This window comes from Engystomops pustulosus, chromosome 6, assembly GCF_040894005.1.
Source record: "Engystomops pustulosus chromosome 6, aEngPut4.maternal, whole genome shotgun sequence".
Classification (NCBI taxonomy): Eukaryota; Metazoa; Chordata; class Amphibia; order Anura; family Leptodactylidae; genus Engystomops; species Engystomops pustulosus.
Window position 1 is genome coordinate 83,854,095 of NC_092416.1, and position 20,169 is coordinate 83,874,263.

Sequence of the window (20,169 nt, forward strand, 5' to 3'; positions counted from 1 at the left end):
GACACAAACACAGGGACTGGGAAACACAATTGTATGTAGGAAATGGAGGGCTGGAGTACATGGAAGAGACCGAATACTCTAGTAAGGTCCAATGCTTTAGTCTAGTTCATCCTTGGGTGCAATTTTTAGATATCTTAAGGTGCCCTGTTCATCTGTACAAACAATTATACGCAAGTACAAACAAGTTGGGAATGTATAGGCATCATACCAATCAGAAAAGAAACAGGTTCTGTGTCCAAAAGTTTTAAGTACTTTGGTCCAAAATATGCATATCAAACCAAGACCAAAAGACCTTTCAAAGATTCTGGCTGAAACTGACAAGAGTGTGTTATTATTCACAGAGGCATAATGGAGCAAGTACTGTATTGGCATGGACTGAATAGAAAAGAAACATAAAAAAGCCAGATCTATGTTTGCAAATGTACACCAGAACAAAGACCTTACTTTTTGGAAGCATGTCCTTTGGACTGGTGAACTAAAATGTATGGTTACGTTTGGAGGAAAAAGGGAGAAACTTGCAAGCCTGAGAATAGGGGTGGTAGCATGATGTTGTCTGGATTTTTTTTGCTGCAGGAGGGAGTGGTGCACTGGTGAGAAGCTTATGTAAGGATATTGAAAATGTTTGACCAAAGTCATACAGCTTAAGGGCAATGCTATCAAATACTAATGAAATGTATGTAAACTTTTAACTTTGAAGAAAGTAACAGGGATGTAACTAGAAGAGGCAGAGCCACATAGCAGATTTATAAATAGAGCCCCCCTTCCCCTTAAAAAATATGTAGATATCTGTACACCCACAAAAGTTTATACAATCACACAATGTATACACTTTTACATATACATATATATATATATATATATATATATATATATAGTCATACATACACTTTTAGTGTAAAGGGAAAGGGGGATCAGGGGTGCACATGCCACGCCGACATGCCTGTCAAGCCATAAGTTGCGGAGGCACTCTGCTGACTGTCAGAGTCCAATAAGCACTTCCATAACTGATGTAACAACAACTGATGGAAGCATTCATTGGTGCAGGAGGCTGGGTAGCGGTGAGTGCAGCTGAGTTGTTCTCACTGCTCCCGGGTCCTCTCCTGACACTCCACTCTGTCTCCTGACTACTGGTTGTATGTGTCAAGGTCAGGACCAAGGAGCAAAGGGCCCACAGGAGATGACCCAGGAGTGGTGAGTGCTAGTCGGCTGTATTGTACTGATTCTGTGGGCAGATGCTGATGCATCCAACGTGGGCCATGAAGCAGAGTGGCTTATGGAGAAGAGAAGAACCTTCAGTGTTGTGTGGGGAAGAAAAGAAAAGCCAGGAAATAAAAGAATTAATTATTTTTATGCTCTAGGGATCTCTGCGTAATCTGTGTGCACTACATAAATAAAGGATTTATTATTATTATTATTATTATTATTATTATTATTATGCTATTGGGTCTCCAATATTTGTCCATATTCAGGGTTTCCAGTATTAGTAGTTTTAGTATTAGTAGTTTTATGCTCTGGGGGTCTCCAGTATTGTCTTATCATAGTATATAAGGCTGGAAAAAGACACAAGTTCATCAAGTCCAACCTTTAAGAATTAAATAAATGTTTTATCCCCATAACCCGTGGTATTTTTTCTCTCCAGAAAGGCATCCAGGCCTCTCTTGAACATGTACATAGAGTCCGCCATAACAACCTCCTGCGGCAGAGAGTTCCACAGTCTCACTGCTCTTACAGTAAAGAACCTTTGTCTATGTTGATGGTAAAATCGCCTCTCCTCCAGGCACAGAGGACGCCCCCTTGTCCTGGTCACAGGCCTGGGTATGAAAAGATCTTTGGGGAGATCTTGTTCAGGTATTTGTACATTGTAATGAGGTCTCCCCTCAGTCGTCTTTTTTCTAAATTGAATAATCCCAAATTTTGTAATCTGTCAGTGTATTCTAATCCCCCCATTCTCCTAATAATCCTGGTTGCTCTCCTCTGCACCCGTTCCAGCTCTACTATATCCTTTTTATACACTGGTGCCTAAAACTGTACACAATATTCCATGTGTGGTCTGACCAGGGATTTGTATAAGGGCAAAACTATGTCTTTATCATGAGAATCAATTCCTCTCTTGATACATCCTATCATTTTATTTGCTTTAGCAGCAGCCGCCTGGCTCTGGTCACTAAAATTAAGTTTACCATCCACCAATACCCCCAAGTCCTTTTCAGCTCCAGTTTTACCAAGTAATTGACTGTTTAGAACATAATTATACTTTTTGTTTCCCTGGCCCAAGTGCATAACTTTACATTTATCTACATTAAACCTCATCAACCATTTCTCTGCCCACTCCTCAAGCTTCCACAAATCCCTCTGTAATGCTAAACTATCGACCTCAGTATTTATAACTTTACACAGCTTAGTATCATCTGCAAATATTGAAACTTGACTGTGTAAACCCACTACAAGGTCATTAATAAAAATATTAAAAAGAAGTGGCCCCAATACTGACCCCTGTGGCACTCCACTGGTAACATCAACCCAATCTGAGAATGTGCCATTAATGACGACCCTCTGTTTTCTATCACTAAGCCAATTACTTACCCAAATACACAGATTTTCCCCTATTCCCAGCTGTTTCATTTTATATACCAACCTTTTATGCGGCACAGTGTCAAATGCCTTTGAAAAGTCCAGATATACAACATCCACAGCGTCGCCCAGATCCAGTCTTGAACTTACCTCCTCCAATCAGATTAGTCTGACAGGACCGATCTCTCATAAACCCATGCTGACGCTGGGTTATAAGGTTGTGCACAGTGAGATACTCCAGGATAGCATCTCTAACAAACCCCTCAAATTTCCCCACCACAGAAGTTAGACTCACGGGTCTGTAGTTTCCAGGATCGCTTTTTGATCCTTTTTTATATATTGGTACCACATTTGTTATGCGCCAGTCCTGTGGAACATAACCAGTCCTCAGTGAATCTTCAAATATTAAAAATAACGGTCTGTCTATCACAGTACATAGTTCATGCAGAACCCGGGGGTGTATGCCATCTGGCCCCGGTGATTTATCTATCTTAGTGGTTGCGAGGCGGCGCCGTACCTCTTCCTGGGTTAAACTGTTGACATTCCAAAAAGAATTTACATTATTCCTCATTGTGTCTTCCACCAGGGGATTTTCCTGGGTAAAGACAGCTGAGAAGGCGACATTCAGTAGATTGGCCCTTTCCTCATCTCCTTCCACAATGACACCCATGTTATTTCTAAGGGGACCCACACTCTCTGTTTTTAGTTTCTTATCATTTATATACTTGAAAAGAAACTAAAAACAGAGAGTGTGGGTCCCCTTATAGGGGGGTCTCCAGTATTTCTGGGTGTCTTCAGTATTGTTAGTCTGCTGTGGGGGTCTCCAGTGTTGTTAGCCTCCTGTGAGGGTCTCCAGTACTATCATTATTTGGTGGTATTAATTGCTGTACTGTGGTATTTATAATTCCTGGGGTGGCATTTTGTGCTGTACTGTGGTTGTTGGTGCATCAAGGGGGCTGGTTACTGATGCACCCCCTTTAAAAGCTGAGCAGTAGGATAGTATGGCCATTGGACCAATTAATGTTGCTCATCCCTGGCCTAAATCCTTATATCATTTAAAGGAAATTTAAAGGAAATTTAGAATTTTTAAAAAATGTATGTATGTGCATTTTATCACAACTTCGACTCCACCAATTGTCACTGACAAACAGCACAGCCCCTATACTGCCTGCAGACAGGATACTATTTACAATCGGCTCAGCTCTTACTGCTCTATGCCACGCTCCATGAGTTACAGGCTGCTCAGCACCTCTTGCATTAATACATGCTGGGTGAAAGAAGTGCATTTTCAAGGTGTCAAGTGCTATAACATTATGAGAGAAGCACACTATTTAGCTGTGTATCAAAATATTGAAGCTGCAATGTATACAATGATATTTGTAAAGTATGACTTTATTTAAATAATAATTCTGCATAAATCTCCAGTTCTAATACTTTTGGATTTTGTTTGTTGTTTTCATCCTTTTCTCCTTTTATTATGGGAGACTATGATTCGAGTTTGGGTGATAATTATAGCAAGGTTGTGTAATTGGCTCCTTTTTGCTCTTTTATATACTTTCTATTTTCATTCAATCTTTTCAGGCGCTGTACCTTCTTTTATGGGTGCTGCACAGTTGGCTCTAATAACTTTTCTAAAGGTCTGAAATGCATTCTCTGCAGTGAGACTTTTAGTGCATCTGAACATTTCTAGGTTCCATTTAGTCTTCAGTCTCCGGTATAAAACTCACACTGAGACTTTGTTCATCAGCCCCTGGGAGAGGTCAAATGTCTTCCTAAATGGTCTTTGTAACTTGGTATGAAAGACCACAAAGGCAAACTAATTAATAGAAGATTTGTTAATACACCACTGGGGGGTGCTGCAACGCCCTTCCATATTCCTCCATCTTCATATCATGTCAATGGATAGGGATAGACCTACATGTTTGCCTCCTCCCCCTATGTTTCTTGCTTCTGCCTGCTTTAAGCAATTACACTCCAGATGCATCAGTTCCCACCATGTCTGCTGGCTGGAATTGCTCCTAACAAGATGAATACTGTGCACTGAGAACAGCACAACACCGTCAGCGCAGCCTCCTCAAAGGACTATATTCTTAGTTGTGCTGCTTTTTATTTTTCATTTTTCTTTTTGCCTTTTATTTATTTGTGGTTGCAAAGGAGCCATGAGCTTAAGTCATGGGTACCGGGCATCTTGGTGGACGTACATTCTGCACCAGGTGCCACACACCAATTTCCAGTTTGAAGTGGTGGACAGCAATTTTGCTCCCCAGGAATGGAACTATCAGCAGGTAAGGATGCAAATATTACAATGTAGTGTAGAGAATAACAGGTGCATTTGCAGGATCACAGGAGGAAGACATTGAATAGGCAAACAGGAGTGGAAGTGGTTAACTTAAAGTTTTATATTGAAAGAAATACAAAATCAGAAGACTGCACCGAGTTAAACTAGGGTGCCATAATGTTGGGAAGAACATATATATATATATATATATATATATATATATATATATATATATATATATATATATATAGAGAGAGAGAGAGATAGATAGATAGATAGATAGATAGATATCTATATATATATAGTCACAATTATTCTTAAATCAGTAGGATTATAATCTAAAATTATTGTGGAAACGTGTCAATGAAAAGAAGAAAAGTTTAACTCCAAGTTTCCTTGGACACAAAATGAAATGTATTCTGAAGTTGTATAATATATGGTGTAATGTTCCGTGATGTACAATGAATGGAATCAGTACTTAGGTTAAGTACAATTGGTGGTTGTGAATATTAGTACTAATATATAAAATATTAGTTGAAGATATTAATGAAAAGCAGTAGGTAAAAATAATTGACAAAGTATATTAATATTGCAGCTACTATTACAATTTCTATTACCTTTACTATTCCTACTACTTCTTCTACTACAGCCGCTATGCTATTACTATTATTATTATTATTATTGGTTTATTCAAGCGCCTTCTGCTTATACTAAGTTAAAATTTTTATCTGTTACCACTTTACATTAATTTTAGCTTGTAAAATATGGGGAAGTTAACAAAAAACATAAGATGAAACTATACAACTGAATGCCTATACATATGCACATACTTGTCATTGATTGATTGATTGGTTGTAAAATGCAAATTTTGTGTGATGTCCATTTTGGAAACATTTGTCTGCATAAATATATTTCAGAATACAATTGGCTATTCAAATATAAGTGGACACAAAGACATTATATACAGTATGCATTTTTAATGAATTCAAGGAGTGCAGAACTTAAGTGCAATGTGTTAAAGAGCTGTTAAAAAATGTAAAAAAAAAATGTAAATGTGTATAACATAATTCTAGCTGATATTTTAAAGTGTGAAATTTTCTTGTATAATCTAGTTGCAGTCTGGTAAGGTCATCTCTATTCCATAAACTCATCTCGGGTAAGACCCATTCTGACCTTCTGGCAACTTTAAAATTTGGAAAAATGTCAAGAGGCAGATGTTGATCTTACCAAACCTCTAATATAATGGGTTTATCAATCCTATAGCCTTCAACTTTATATTTAAGCAAATAATGACAATCTAGTTAGCTTGGAATGGTTCCCAACAGGGTTACAGCTACAGGGGCAGTAGAGGTTAAAGTCCCCCCTGGTCATGGTTCTGAAGGGGACCAAATGGCCTCTGTGCCACTGAAAAATCCACTATTATTATAAATGGCACTTAGGTGGGGGTTGTTATGGGTTTCAAATCACAGAACAACTCTGGGTACCGAATTGGGGATTATATGTATGCAAGAGGTGAACTTTAACCTTAAAGATAAGTTTCTTAAAATAATACCAGTATTATGTAAGGTTGGGGTAAAAACCTATTATTTAAGCTGACTCCTATGGTAACAGAGCTTTCCATGGTCTTTTGTACATCTCACTGGTTATACAGTAATATGAAAGAGGGGGATATATATTGATATAACTTGTCTTGGCCATCTGGGTGACAACTGTTGTCAGAGTAGGACTGCATTCACACGACCCTTGGGGGACGTATATACGGTGGCAAGCTTGCTGCCGTATATACGTTCCCCATAGGCCGGTAATGGGCGCACAGAGCAGTACGGTGCAGCACGCGTGAGGCGCCATACTGCTCCGTACATGGGGAAAAGATAGGACATGGCGTGGGGTCAACCCTCCTCCTCTCCATAGTGCCAGATGTATGTCGGCCCGGCTACGGCCCGGCAGACATAGGTTTGTGTAAATGCAGCCTAATTGCAGTGGCAAAACTAATAGGCCAATTTATTAATGTACTTCTATTAATATGGAAAGTTTATGCTCTGTGTGGTTTTTATACTAAGGTTTTTCATCATCTCGAGAAGAGATTCACTTTTTAGGCTTTGGTTCTTCTATATCTCAATATCTTGACCAAGACAGAGTGAATTGTTGACATTCCTTTTGGTGGGGTTAAGGCAAATGTTTTGTCAAGCTTGCCCCTCGCTAGCCATGCCCATTTCCAATACAAGGTATGGTATAGCATCAATAGGATAAGGTGCATTGGATCAGATTTTAGAAATTACCCTTTTATTCAAAACAATTAGATGGATAGGTTGTTAGGTTACAGCCCCTGAGTAATGTAATACATACTCCTGGAAACCAAAAACCTTCATTGATCCTAGAAAGGAAGGAAACTGATCTAAACGTAATAGGATCTCGTGTATTGTTAGGTATGTAACCTCAGATCTCACAATACAAGTAAAATCCTTTTGTGCAACTCTTCATAAGCAAAATAGCCCAGGTTAAATTTTTATGAGTTTCAGAACAATACTAATCTGCCATGATCTTCATTAGTTGTGATGGTTTGTCCATGAATTTATTGTCTCTGAAACAACATGACCATAAACTATTGAGGAGAATTATAAGTGTGAAATATTTTGGTGGCAATGAGAATGTGCGATCACCCATGTAATATCTGTCTCTATATATCGATTAGCAGCTAGGAAAGATTATTACTACACATATATCTTATAGACAACATTGAAGACCTATTTATTAAGCAGAACAACTTGCCATTAAATATTCATTGCCACTATAAAATCACAAATCTAGTTTGTCTCCAGTGGTGCTTAGCCTATTGGAAATTATTTATCCTATTCATTTTCTAGGGTACTTTTACTACTGGGATGTTGGGATGTCAGTGGGTTTTGTATCATATGTAGACTACAGGCGGTCCCCTACTTAAGAACACTCGACTTACATACGACCCATAGTTACAAACGGACCTTTGGATATTGGTATTTTATTGTACTTTAGTGCTAGGCTACAATAAACAGCTGTAACAGTTATCAAATGTGTCTGTAATGAAGCTTTATTGTTAATCCTGATTCTTATGACAACCCAACATTTTTAAAATCCAATTGTCACAGAGACCAAAAAAGTTCTGGCAGGGATTACAGTGATAAAATATACAGTTCCGACTTACATACAAACTCAACTTAAGAACAAACCTACAGACCCTATCTTGTATGTAACCCGGGGACTGCCTGTATTTAGAGGGGATTTCAAAGTTTTTGGTATATGTGGCACAAATAAGCAACCATTGCTGAAGTCATATTGACAGTTAGTTGATGAAATAAGGTGTAGTAAAAAGGGACTTTTTGTGGTAAATTGCCCACTCTTTCTCTACACTTCACTGACTGTCAATTTTCTTTATACAATGTCAATATCAGCTGCTAAGACCACCAGTAAAAAATAAATTGTATTGCATTACATCTCGTCACCCCCTGATTACCTATTTATATTCTATATACCTTAGTAAATTTATTTTAAAGGGGTTTTCACACAAAACAAGTTAGGCGCTAACCATAGGATAGGGCAGTGATTTTCAACCTTTTTTGAGCCGCGGCACACTTTTTATACTTAGAAAATCCTGGGGCACACCACCAATCAAAATAGCACAAAATGACACTAAAGCAGTCATAAAAGGCCTCTCTTTACTAATAAAAAACCCCTAGCAGCCTCCCTTTACTAATAAAAAACTCTAGCGGCCTCCCTTTACTAAAAAAAACTTTTAGCGGCCTCCCTTTACTAATTAAAAGACCCTAGCGGCCTCCCTTTACTAATTAAAAGACCCTAGCGGCCTCCCTTTACTAATTAAAAGACCCTAGCGGCCTCCCTTTACTAATTAAGAGCCCCTAGCGGCCTCCCTTTACTAATTAAGAGCCCCTAGCGGCCTCCCTTTACTAATTAAGAGCCCCTAGCGGCCTCCCTTTACTAATTAAGAGCCCCTAGCGGCCTCCCTTTACTAATTAAGAGCCCCTAGCGGCCTCCCTTTACTAATTAAGAGCCCCTATCGGCCTCCCTTTACTAATTAAGAGCCCCTATCGGCCTCCCTTTACTAATTAAGAGCCCCTCGCGGCCTCCCTTTACTAATTAAAAGGCCCTAAAGGCGCCCCTTTACTAATTAAAAGGCCCTAGAGGCCTCCCTTAACTAATAAAAAGCCCCAGCCTCCCTTTACTAATAATAAAAAAAAGACCCTAGCTTCCTTCCCTATACAAATAATAACCTTATATACTTACCCTTGATGTCTACTTCCGTGTACCTTCACTCCTAATGGCGATCCGCCCATCTTCTGTAGCTCCTGCACCGCACGCCTCTGGTCACGTGACTTACGCGACCTGACGTCAGGTCGCGTCAGTCACGTGACATGGGCCGCGCTGGGGGGCTCATGGTCAACCTTAGCATTGTAAAAGTGGAATTCTGCTTTTTTTCCCCCCTTTCCCCTTTTGTGGCAGTGGGATTTAGACACAGATTTAGGCTTTCCATGTACTACACATGTAGTTCTGTGGCTCCAAACAGTGGTCCCGCGGACCATTGTCTCAGGCTTGTTGGTCATCGGCATGTGAGCGCCGATGCGCCACAATCTGATCGCGTGCGCCAAAATCCCGGGGGAATTCAGGTACAATCGGCGCAAATCGGAAATATTCGGGTAACACGTCGGGAAAACGCGAATCGGGCCCTTAGTAAATGACCCCCAATGTTTACAATGGGGCACAATGACTAAGGGCTTTGCGCAAGTTTTTTTGTCTGACTTTGCACATTCTTTCTAGTGTACACTGCTTGTACATGGATATAAGAAGCGTCCGCGCTACATTTGTGTCACATGCGACCCTTTTGCGGTGCAGCTGCACTAGTCATCATGTGACACAAATTAGGGGGCGTTCTGGTGTACCACAAAAAGTGGTGTCCTCTGTTAGGCAGTGCAGGGGGTGCCAGATTCATGTGTAGTGTAGTTTGCACCCAAAATGGTAACATTGATACCGCTATCACGTGCTGCAAAAAGTAACAGCTACGTACAATGAATTATGAGAAAGTTATTAGCGTCAGAAGGTGGCGAAACAAAGAAAAAATCTTTTGTACCAAAGGTTTTACATTTTTTTAGATCTTTCAAAGCCCAATAGAACCTTAATATAGTTGATATCTTTGTGAACGTAGCAACACAAAAAATTAAGGGGAGGTGTAATTTGGAGCGCACAGTGAAATCTCACAGCAGAGTGGTGCAAATGTGTTTTACCGTCAATTTTACTGCATTTGGAATTTTTTCTGCTTCTCCGGACACAGTATGGAATATTAAATATCGCCACTAGGAAGTACGACTTTTGTTATGCAGAAAACAATCCTCATGCACATAAATATAAAAGAGTTATGGAGTTAAAAATGGAAACCTTAAAAAGGCTCAGTTTTATTACAGGCTCCACTTTACCATATTTACCATGTTAACCCTAACACACCTTTTTTATACTTTGATGTATGGAGCTGGACATTTTCTTTGCTATCAGTTTGTAAAATGTTCAATCACTTTTTATTGAAATATTTGTGTGTGTTGAAATCTGCACTGTGGCTGCTCTGACAGGAGGTTTGTTGGTAAAAGTAAATCTGCATCAATACAAAATGCAGTCCTTTGAAAACCCACAACATCCAGCAGCTCATTCAACTGCTTGGAGTTGTAGTCCTTCAGCTAACTGCAATTTTGTATGAATGTAGATTTACTTATCAGGGTGTACAGACTGTAGATATGTGTGTGAATGTAATGCACATTTACCTATTTTTCCTATAAGGGCAGCAGAGCAGCAGCAGCTCCTCCAGTCTTCTCTGGGGTCCCGCCGCTGCGTACTTCAGGCGGGCCACTTTATGAAGAGCAGACTGACACTTCAGCAGCTGCTTTTCCATTGGTGGCCGCTGCTGGCTGTCAGGAACAGGAAGAGGGCCCACAGTGACGTTCAGTGGGCCCATACCCTGTATTCAGGGAGACATGTGGCTGGAGTTCATGTGGCAGCAGCACAGTCACACAGCAGGGCTGAGGTGCTGCTCGTGCAGTGAGGAGTACATGTGAGTGGTTACTCCTCACTGCTCGAGCGCTGCTGCGGGGAGAGCAGAGACCTGGTTCCGGCTCAGTGAATCTGTCTCTCGCTCCCCCCACGAAGTTCACCTCCCCCTCCTATAGCTCAATAAATGTGCCTGCTCGCTTGTACTTCAAGCGATCTAGGTAGCAGGCACATATGGACTTGTGCAGATGCCTGGCAGGAGGCACTGCATATCGCAGTCTAATCAGTGGGCGGAGCCAACAGGCGTCGGGGCCCACACCGGCACCCCGGCGGGCCAGTCCGACTCTGGGCGCTGCGGCACAGCTGCACAGGGGCACCATAGTTCGGGGAACTTTCCCCGCGGCACACTCAACCATGTGTCGCAGCACACTAGTGTGCCGCGGCACACAGGTTGAAAATCACTGGGATAGGGCCTAACTGGCAGATCATGGAGGTATCAGTGATGAAAACAAGTGGTCCGATGTGGTCCCAGGTACCTCCGTCAGACCCCTCGTCACTCCCTAAGATTAATGAAGCAGACGACCATGCATGACCATTCTGCTCCATTAATCTCGGGAATGACAAGGGGTCCGACAGAGGTACCTGGGACACCATCAGACCCCTCATTCCAGTATCATCCATCAATATCTTAAAGGTGCAATCTTAGTACAGTTTGCAATTCCAGCATCATTCTGCAATATCTAAACGACACAATTTTCATTTTCAGCATCATCCAGGTAATAATGATGCAAGTAGCTCCAACACAGGTAGTGTAAGTTAACACTCATGCAAATAGGTCTTAGACTGGTGTTGTGAGGTAACATTGATGCAAATAGGTTCAAGAATAGTAGTGTAAGTTAACACAAAAGCTTCTAAAACTAGTAGTGTGAGGTAATACTGAATTAGATTCAACACAGGAATATGGATGATGCTGGATGATTCTTGTATTACCTCATGGGAATGATTACATTTAGTGAATTGTTTTTTGGTTTAGTCATACTGTAGTTATATCAATGGTATCTCCTCCATCTCCCATTGTGTGAGTTCTTCGAGTCATCAAACTTATTATAATATATATGTTATAATAATTCCCTTCATTTGACTTGCTGCGTACTGTATGAATTGCCATCTTATTATAAAGTATTATGTACTAGATTGTACTAGAGTATTGAAGGTTTTGTACAAAAGAGCTGCAAAACTATCCATAAAAATGTCCTTTATAATAATGCCAATGCACTAAAAATATCTATACAGAAATGTATACCATATAAAATGGGAAAATCAAAGACAGGGGAGAAAAACAAGTGGCCCTAGATGGAATCGGGCCCCCACAGAGTACATAAACCCCCTCATAATGTCCAATGATCTAAAAAATCCTGTGGAAATAGGTGAAAATTCAATCCAAAAATGCGACACGCGTTTCGCACAGATGCTTCTTTGGGGTGTACCATTGGCCCCCCTAATTAGCCTTTTTGATCGCCCATCATTATGATTTTAGGTAAGTGGACTGTTGGCACGTGGACACTTTAACACCGGATGGTACCTCCGATTTTCACTATGCTATGTTGAGCAATGGTCACCTTACCTTTGATTGCTTTACATTTTTGGATTGAATTTTCATCTATTTCCACTGTTTTTTTTTTAAGATCATTGGGTTCTTAAATTTTCTTTGATTTTCCCATTTCATATGGTATACATTTGTGTATATATATATATTTTTGCATAATGCATTGGCATTATAATAAAGGACATTTTTATGGTAAGTATTGCAGCTCTTTTCTTTCGTATTCTGGTTGCTGTAGTTGGAGAGGTGCATGTGACATACTGTACAATATAGGGTTTTACTCCTGTTTTGAACCTGGATGAAAAAAAATATGTGTCTGTTTCCCCCCAGAAACAGTGCTTCACCTATCCATGGGGTGTAACCAGTACAGCAGCTTGGCTCCAAGGAAGTGAATAGATCTAGGCTGCAATAATAGATACAAACTATAAACAGTTGGAATGCTGCTTTTTGGAGAAAGATGATCTGGTTACAACCTGTTTAAGCCCAATGGACAAGCAGCTATCAGTTATTATGTAGAACAAATAGTTGAAGAGAATGAGCAAATTACAAAGACTGTCATGGTATTGTGGCACATAATTATTGCTTGATCAGTGGACAATACTACAAAGGTCAGTAAATAATCAATTTAGAATATTTTTGTAAAATTAAGAATGATTATCTGGAACTGGTTGTCTGCAATCACTCTTTGATTGCCCACAATCACACACAATCTATTAGGTGCCCTAATTTAGCCTCCCGTGGCAGCACACAGCCTTCCCCAGAAATGAACTGCCACTCCCCACCTGTATACACAGCATCTTCCCCCTGTATACACAGTATCTCCCCCCTTGTATGCAAAGCCTCTCCCCCCTGTGTGCACAGCCCCTTGTCCCCTCCTGTATACACAGCCTCTTGCCCCCCTGTATACACAGCCTCTTGCCCCCCTGTGTACACAGCCTCTTGATCCCCCTCTATACACAACCTCTTGTTCTCCCAGTATACACAGCCTTTTCCCCCATCCTGTATACACAGGTTCTTGTTCCCCCGTATATAAAGCTGCTTCTTCCTCCCTGTATACACAGCCTCTTCTTTCCCCCTGTGTTCACAGCCTGTTGCCAGCCCCTGGATACACAGCCTCTTGTTCCCCCCTGTATACAGCACCTCCCGCTCCCCCTGTATACACAGCTTCTTGTTCCTCCCTGTTTACACAGCCTTGTGTCCCCCCCCCCCCCCCATACACAGTCTCTTGATCCTCCTGTATATATAGCCCCTTGCCCTCCTTGCATACACAGCCTCTTGTTCCCCCCAGTATACACAGCCTTGTGCCCTGCGCTCCCCTGCTGCTCCCCTGCCTCCAGCCGCGATGTCTGTAAAGGGACAGAGGCGGGTGTGCATGATGACGTCATCACGCACGCCGGCCTGTGTCCTGTAGAGCGGTTCGTCTTTAAACTTATTTTTTAGGTAGCATGGACTTGCCAGCCAGAGCCAGGTCCGTGCTGCCGGGCAGCAAAATGTCGCTCCTAAAAAGGGTCCGCAATCTGCATCCTGAGGACTTCACCCAGCCTCATGGCAGATGTGGCCCTGGGGTCAACTATAGAGCAACCAGTGATGGTGGGAACATTAGCTGGTCCAATTAAACAGAAGAAACTGGTGTAAAGCATCAAATGATCTGACAAGGTATAGAGAAAATTCAGGGTCAGGACAGACAACTAACTAGCAAAGTCAGGAAACAGGCATTATATTGAGTTGATGTGTACAGTATAAAGCCAGGATTGTACACAGAGAATTACAAAAAAGTATCAGGTGTGTAGTCAGTCAACAAGCAAAGTATCAAACTCATGGAATTAGATATTTCCATGAGACACATTATTTTCCTAAGATACATTAGTTGGTTCAAATTGTCCCTTTAAGAGACAGAGATATGTGAACAGGAGGGAAAAGAGAAGGCACTAGAGAGTGAGGTTGCAAGAAGAAAGAAGGAGATGTAATAAGGACGGGGCTGGCAACACAGTTGCTGCTTTCAAGCATCGTTGACAGCAGTAACCTGTCAGCGAGGGTTGCGGACAGGAGTAGCAATACGACAGTATTATCATCTAGTAACTTTCTATACCATTCACTAGCGAATCCTGATGATCAGTCGTAAACTGTATCAGAAAGTGTATTGATGATGTGCAACATCCCCCATCGGTGCCTAGTCTTTGTTCGGTGGTTGTAGACAACCTGGGCCCAGTATACTGTAGTGGATGGCTTATGCGACCTTGGGCACACTATGGTCACGGTGCTTGGTATTGGGACTGGAGGAAGGGCCTACAACCTGTCAGGTCTCCAACAGGTGATTTGTGCTAGGCTGATGGAAGAGGTTTTTCCCTGGGGCAACGCCTGAGGTGTATATAGGAGTCCCTGGGTATTGGAGGATGGGGAGCCCGTGATGGTGAAGCAGCCTGATCCAGGGATCACACGGAGGCATGTTGTGCAAACCAACTCACGGTTCTTTATTTGAACTGGAACAGCAGGCAACGGCAACATCAACAGTAGGTAGGGAAGCTGGTAGAAGAAAGCCGGTTCGGAAGGGTTGCTTGCAGCCTGGTACTAGGTTCCGGCTGGGCTGGTGCGTGGAGCCGAATCCAGATAGTGGACCTCTGCTCTGGGGCTTAGTCTCCTGACTTGCCCAAGGTATCAGGCAGCTGGCCCGAGACACCTCTGCTTCTGGTAGTGTGACACTGGCTTGTGCAGCACAGACAGATGCTGCACTCTCCTCTGCTCACTCAAACTGAATCTGCAGGACTGACCTGACTCACTCTGAGGTGACAGCACTCTCCAATCAGCTTACAGCTTGCTTCAAAATAACAACATAGCATATCATTGGTTACAGACAATTATTATGTTAACTGTTTCCCTCCGAGGCAGTTGTTCCAGCTGCAATTACAAAGTTACCCATCTTTGGAGACATCCTAAAGAGTTGATCAGTCTTTCTTGGCAGCTGCTAAAATGGAGAGGGGGCGCTATTTCCAACAACTACCTATCCTATGTATCAGCAGGGTTGTTGCAAATGTATTCTAGTTTTGCATCTCCTATTAGTCGTCTTTGTTTTTACCAGAAAATTCTAAATTTAATTTTTATTACACTTTTGGCGCAATTTAGGCCATGTCCACATTTATCAAGGTCATATCACCTTTTTTTAGAGTTAAAGCTGTCTAAATACTGTACATAAAACTCTTGATAAATGTGGTATTATCCAAATCATACAGCATAATTAAAATAAACAGTTTTTCAAATTCCATATTGGCCACAATCAATAAGTAACACTTATAAGCAGAAGGAGGATGGGGATTATAGTTGGCAAAGCAGTGGTTTAATCATTAGTAGTATTATTGCAACATAAGACTTAAGACAGTAAAGGCATTGTATGTTCTCCGTGTGACTGGGATTTTTTTCAGTTTCTTTAAAAAACCTAATTAATCTAAAGGCTTTCATTGAAACTGAGTGTTTACTACTGTTCAGGTTTTTTGGGTCACTAAAGGACCAGTGTCCCTAATTGAGTAAAAAAAAAATGTCACGCTTATCAAGAGTTGAGTGTGTTGAGCCTCATCGGACACATCTTTGGATGCTCCCGATGACTGTACGGTGTAGGTGTGTGATTTTTAACATGGTCACTTACAGCACCCATATAAGGGTCCTATATACTAGTCCCATAATTATTAGTGTGTCAAATCATCTTGATATGTTTTAAAGTGATGGGACAACTGTAGGCAAAAAATAAATAAAAAATGAATTGCTACTCATTTCAGCATTGTAAGCAGGAAGCAGGGGCATAACTACAGGTGTAGTAGGCATGGCAGCTGCTATGGGGCACGCAGTTTCAGGGAGCCCAACCAATCAACCTGTTACATTAAACAATGAGGGATGTGCACCAAAACACACAAATTATGCTGCACACTGTTCAGCATAATATGTATATAACAATGCACATCATCCACAGTACACACCTGATCCAGACACTCAGATAAGAAAAGTTGGGGGAGGGAAGTGGATAAATGTATGGATGTGTAAATGTGATGTGTATATGTATGTGTTTGTGATAAGCATATGCTGTATGTGTGTATGTGATGTATATATGTGTTTGTATATATGATATATGAAGTGTATATAGTGTGTGTATATATATGCTCTATGTCTGTATATGGCACTTCATGTATGTGTGTATATGCTGTATATGGTGCATGGTGTATATATCCTTTATGTGTGTGTATATGGTGTAAGGTGTGTATATCCTTTATGTGTGTGTGTATATGGCGTGATGTTTATAACGTGTATGTGTCTATATAGTGTATGTATGTGTGTTTATGCTGTATGGGTGTATACACCGTGTGTGTAATAATATGATGTCTGGATACTCTAAGCGTGTATATTTGATGTCTGTTTACTGTAGGTCTGTATAAGATGTGTATATAATGTATGTATAACTGTATAAATGTATATATGGGTGCAGAAATGTGTGCACTTAGTGTATAAATGGGTGTATGTCAGAGTGCATAACTGTGTATGTATGAGTGTAGAACTGTATGTGTGTGTATATAAATGTGTGTATATATATGAGTGTATAAATGTGTGTGATTATATAAATATGTGTGTGTGTGTGTGCAAATGTGTGTATTTTTATAAGAGGAAGGGGACCACATTCAGAAGTCTGCTATGGGACCCATCCTTTCCAAGTTACGCCCCTGGCTGGAATTGTGGGGTTCAAAGGAGACTCACTACAGCCAATAAGTGGGCACTGATTGCCCAAAGCAAGTGCCATGACCCCAAACTATTCTGGCCTAGTTAACATTGCTAGGGAACTAAAAACTGCCACAATGCTGTGCGAGTACAACTGAAAACCCCTTAAGTCCCTGTAGGAAGCTATTATGTAGACTGATATCATATGTTGGTATTATTTCATCTGTGCTAAAGAAAGTAAGACCTCAAAAGGGGTCATCATACATGAAATCTCTTCTATTTATTCCCCAATAAAACTGTAGAGTGTAATTTGCTGCAATCTCAAGATGCAGTTACATGATCGCAAAATGTGTTTGTGAGAAATAAGTCATTAGCAGTTCTGTATCATTCATGCTGAGTCAGCTGAAAAATGGAGAATAAGGTCATTAGTCTGGATAAATTAAAATCTACTTAGTAAAGTAATCTACATAAAAACTCTAACTAAAAACTGTAGGATTATCTTGTCTCAGGGTCTTTTCAAATAATTAACAGAAGGATCCATTAAAATGAAAAGGGTTTCTACCAGATTCCAAATAACCACTAAGCGTTATGTATCAGAAAGTCTGTTTGCTGTTTATGGATAGAGCTGAGTATTTACATCCAAGTCCAAACTAAACATATTCTCAGAATAAACCAGTCAATTAAGTCAGCCGATTATACAGCAGACACTGGCACTGTCAAAGTAAAGTGAAGCCTGTCCATGAACAATTGCCAGATAGAGATCACATGACCCTCCATTCGTGGTCATTTTATGGTCAGGAGTGTCTGGCTGATGAGGTAAAAGACAGGAGGCTTCAATTTACATATCATTAAAGTGGGGCAGAACTATTAATAGATGTATATTGGTAAATTACCTAATATCCTGCTCTTCACACTTACACACACATTACAAAAAACATGAGGTAGTGGCCAACCCCTTTAAGACCAAATGAACCAGACAATTTTGAAAGCATCAACCATCTATTTAACATGTAGAGTGGCAAGATGACATGCCCCTATGCCAGAATTAGACATATTGGATTCTCACAGGAAATAGGCATTTACAAAGTATGTATGGGGCAGTTTGAGGCAATATCTGACTAATGTGTAAAAAATATAAGTTTATTAAGGTTTCAACGTCCACAGCATGGATGATGGATCTTTTTTTTCAAACTGTAATATACATCACATAGAAAGTGTTAAAAAGATGGAGTGGGAGAAGGAAATGATTTGGTGTGGGCGGGAGGAGAGTGAGAAAAAATACACAGTTTAATTTCAAGGTTGGCTTAACAAGAAGAGTTTAAAGCAAACTGTTTTCCAATTTCTTCGCTGCAGTCAGGTTTCATCTCATTCTATGGCGGCTGGGAATGTTTTTCAATGATATCTCAGGGACTTGGGCATCCACTGGCAGCTGCGTTTAGTAAATTCGAGTATCCATTAGGTGGAAACAGTGGGAGCAGCAGTTATATAACACTGCATGACCGTTACCCAAATTTACAGGAAATCTGTCCTGCTGTATAATAGTGGTGTGCCAATGTTACAGCTGTGTAGAAATGGGCTTAATTGTGCACAAATGCTTGACATAGCAACTATAATCTCAGTGGATTTACGCGTTATCATTATTTTGAGCATAAATAAATGCATAACATCATTACCCTTCTAATACCATATTATTAACTGGCTGTAATGGGAACCTATCTCCAGAGGGCTACTGCTGATAGGTTCCCACAGAAACTGTTATTTAGGGAATAGACATGGTTTTATAATAACTATGTGTTGAGGTATTGAGGAAAAAAACTGCTTCTCTTAAGCTTTACTTTTCTCCCTACCAGCATCTTCCTTCAAGACCCAGGGATGTTGCATTTCAAAATATAACGGACGCCTCCTCATTAGCATGTGTAATTCCCTCCGTGCCCTCCTCATCACCCACACACACCCTCCCCGGCGTCAGTTTATCACACACACAAAACCTGTGATTGCACAGTGAGCCTTCTACCTCTGTCATGTGAATGGGCTTGTTGCCCTGCTACTCACTGCGCACACTTTGCCTCCTTGCACTTAGCTGCAAAGCAGTAGTACCAAAAAATAGGGAAGCAACGCATGTAAAGTGAGCAGCAAAACGTGGCAAGCTGCATTGCTGCTCACTTAGCACAACAGAGGTAGAAGGCACACCGTGCAAGCACTGGCTCTGCTTGGTCACCAAGGGAATTACATATGCTAATAAAGAGGAAATGCAACACCCCCAGGACGTCAAGGAAGTTGCTGGCAGGGAGCCAGGTACAATTTAAAAGCACTTTTTTCTTGAACCCATTAATACATAGTTATTATGAAACCATGTCTGTACAATAAAATGTCTATGGGAACCTGTCACCAGTGAAAAATAGCCCTGTGGTTCACTTTAAGAATTTGTGAATCCATTGGTGTCTTTATAGGGTTCCTTAGGCCCACCAGACAAAATATTTTTGGTAACCCCTCTATAAACCCCTAGGAAATAGACCATAGTAGTTTAATAGTAGTCCAAATGGATCTTTTTGTAGTAGGCCTCTTGTTGTTTTGAGGCCAGACCAACACTGTAACCTCTAACAAGCTCCTGAATTGCAATTACATGTAAAAGTTTTGTCATATCTTAGTTCAATGTCAGCATTTTCTTAAGGCATTCCAATAACTACCACACTGACTGTATGCTTAAACCTAGTCAGATGTGATCAAGAAATGTGGAATTAGTCACATGTGAGTTACTATTACAATGTCTAATCAGCTACTATGTGACCCTAGTAGTGCACTGGTAGAGAATGTACATTTTAATTTACCGTAACTATAGAAGTGATCATAGACATGCTGCATAGAACAACTCCACTCATGGGCCCACAAAAACAGTGCAAAGGACTCTAGAGGACTCTAGATTCAGGATTTCTGGCTGTGTGATTCTGGCGCTCCCAGCACTGTGCTGCCACCAGCTTTTTTTTGGTGCACCTTTAAC

At 40.8% G+C, this 20,169-nt stretch overlaps 1 protein-coding gene across 2 annotated transcripts in view; it reads left to right on the forward strand.

Annotated features, from left to right (window-relative positions):
* The first annotated feature begins 4,518 nt into the window (after positions 1-4,518).
* Positions 4,519-20,169, forward strand: part of TTYH1 (tweety family member 1) — a 93,883-nt gene continuing 78,232 nt past the window's right edge. The window contains exon 1 of one of the 2 annotated variants that reach the window (XM_072156842.1): positions 4,519-4,856. In XM_072156842.1, coding sequence (XP_072012943.1) covers positions 4,731-4,856 — 126 coding nt within the window. In that variant the 5' untranslated portion in view covers positions 4,519-4,730. The remainder of the gene's footprint in view (positions 4,857-20,169) is intronic. The other variant, XM_072156844.1, reaches the window with a different exon arrangement.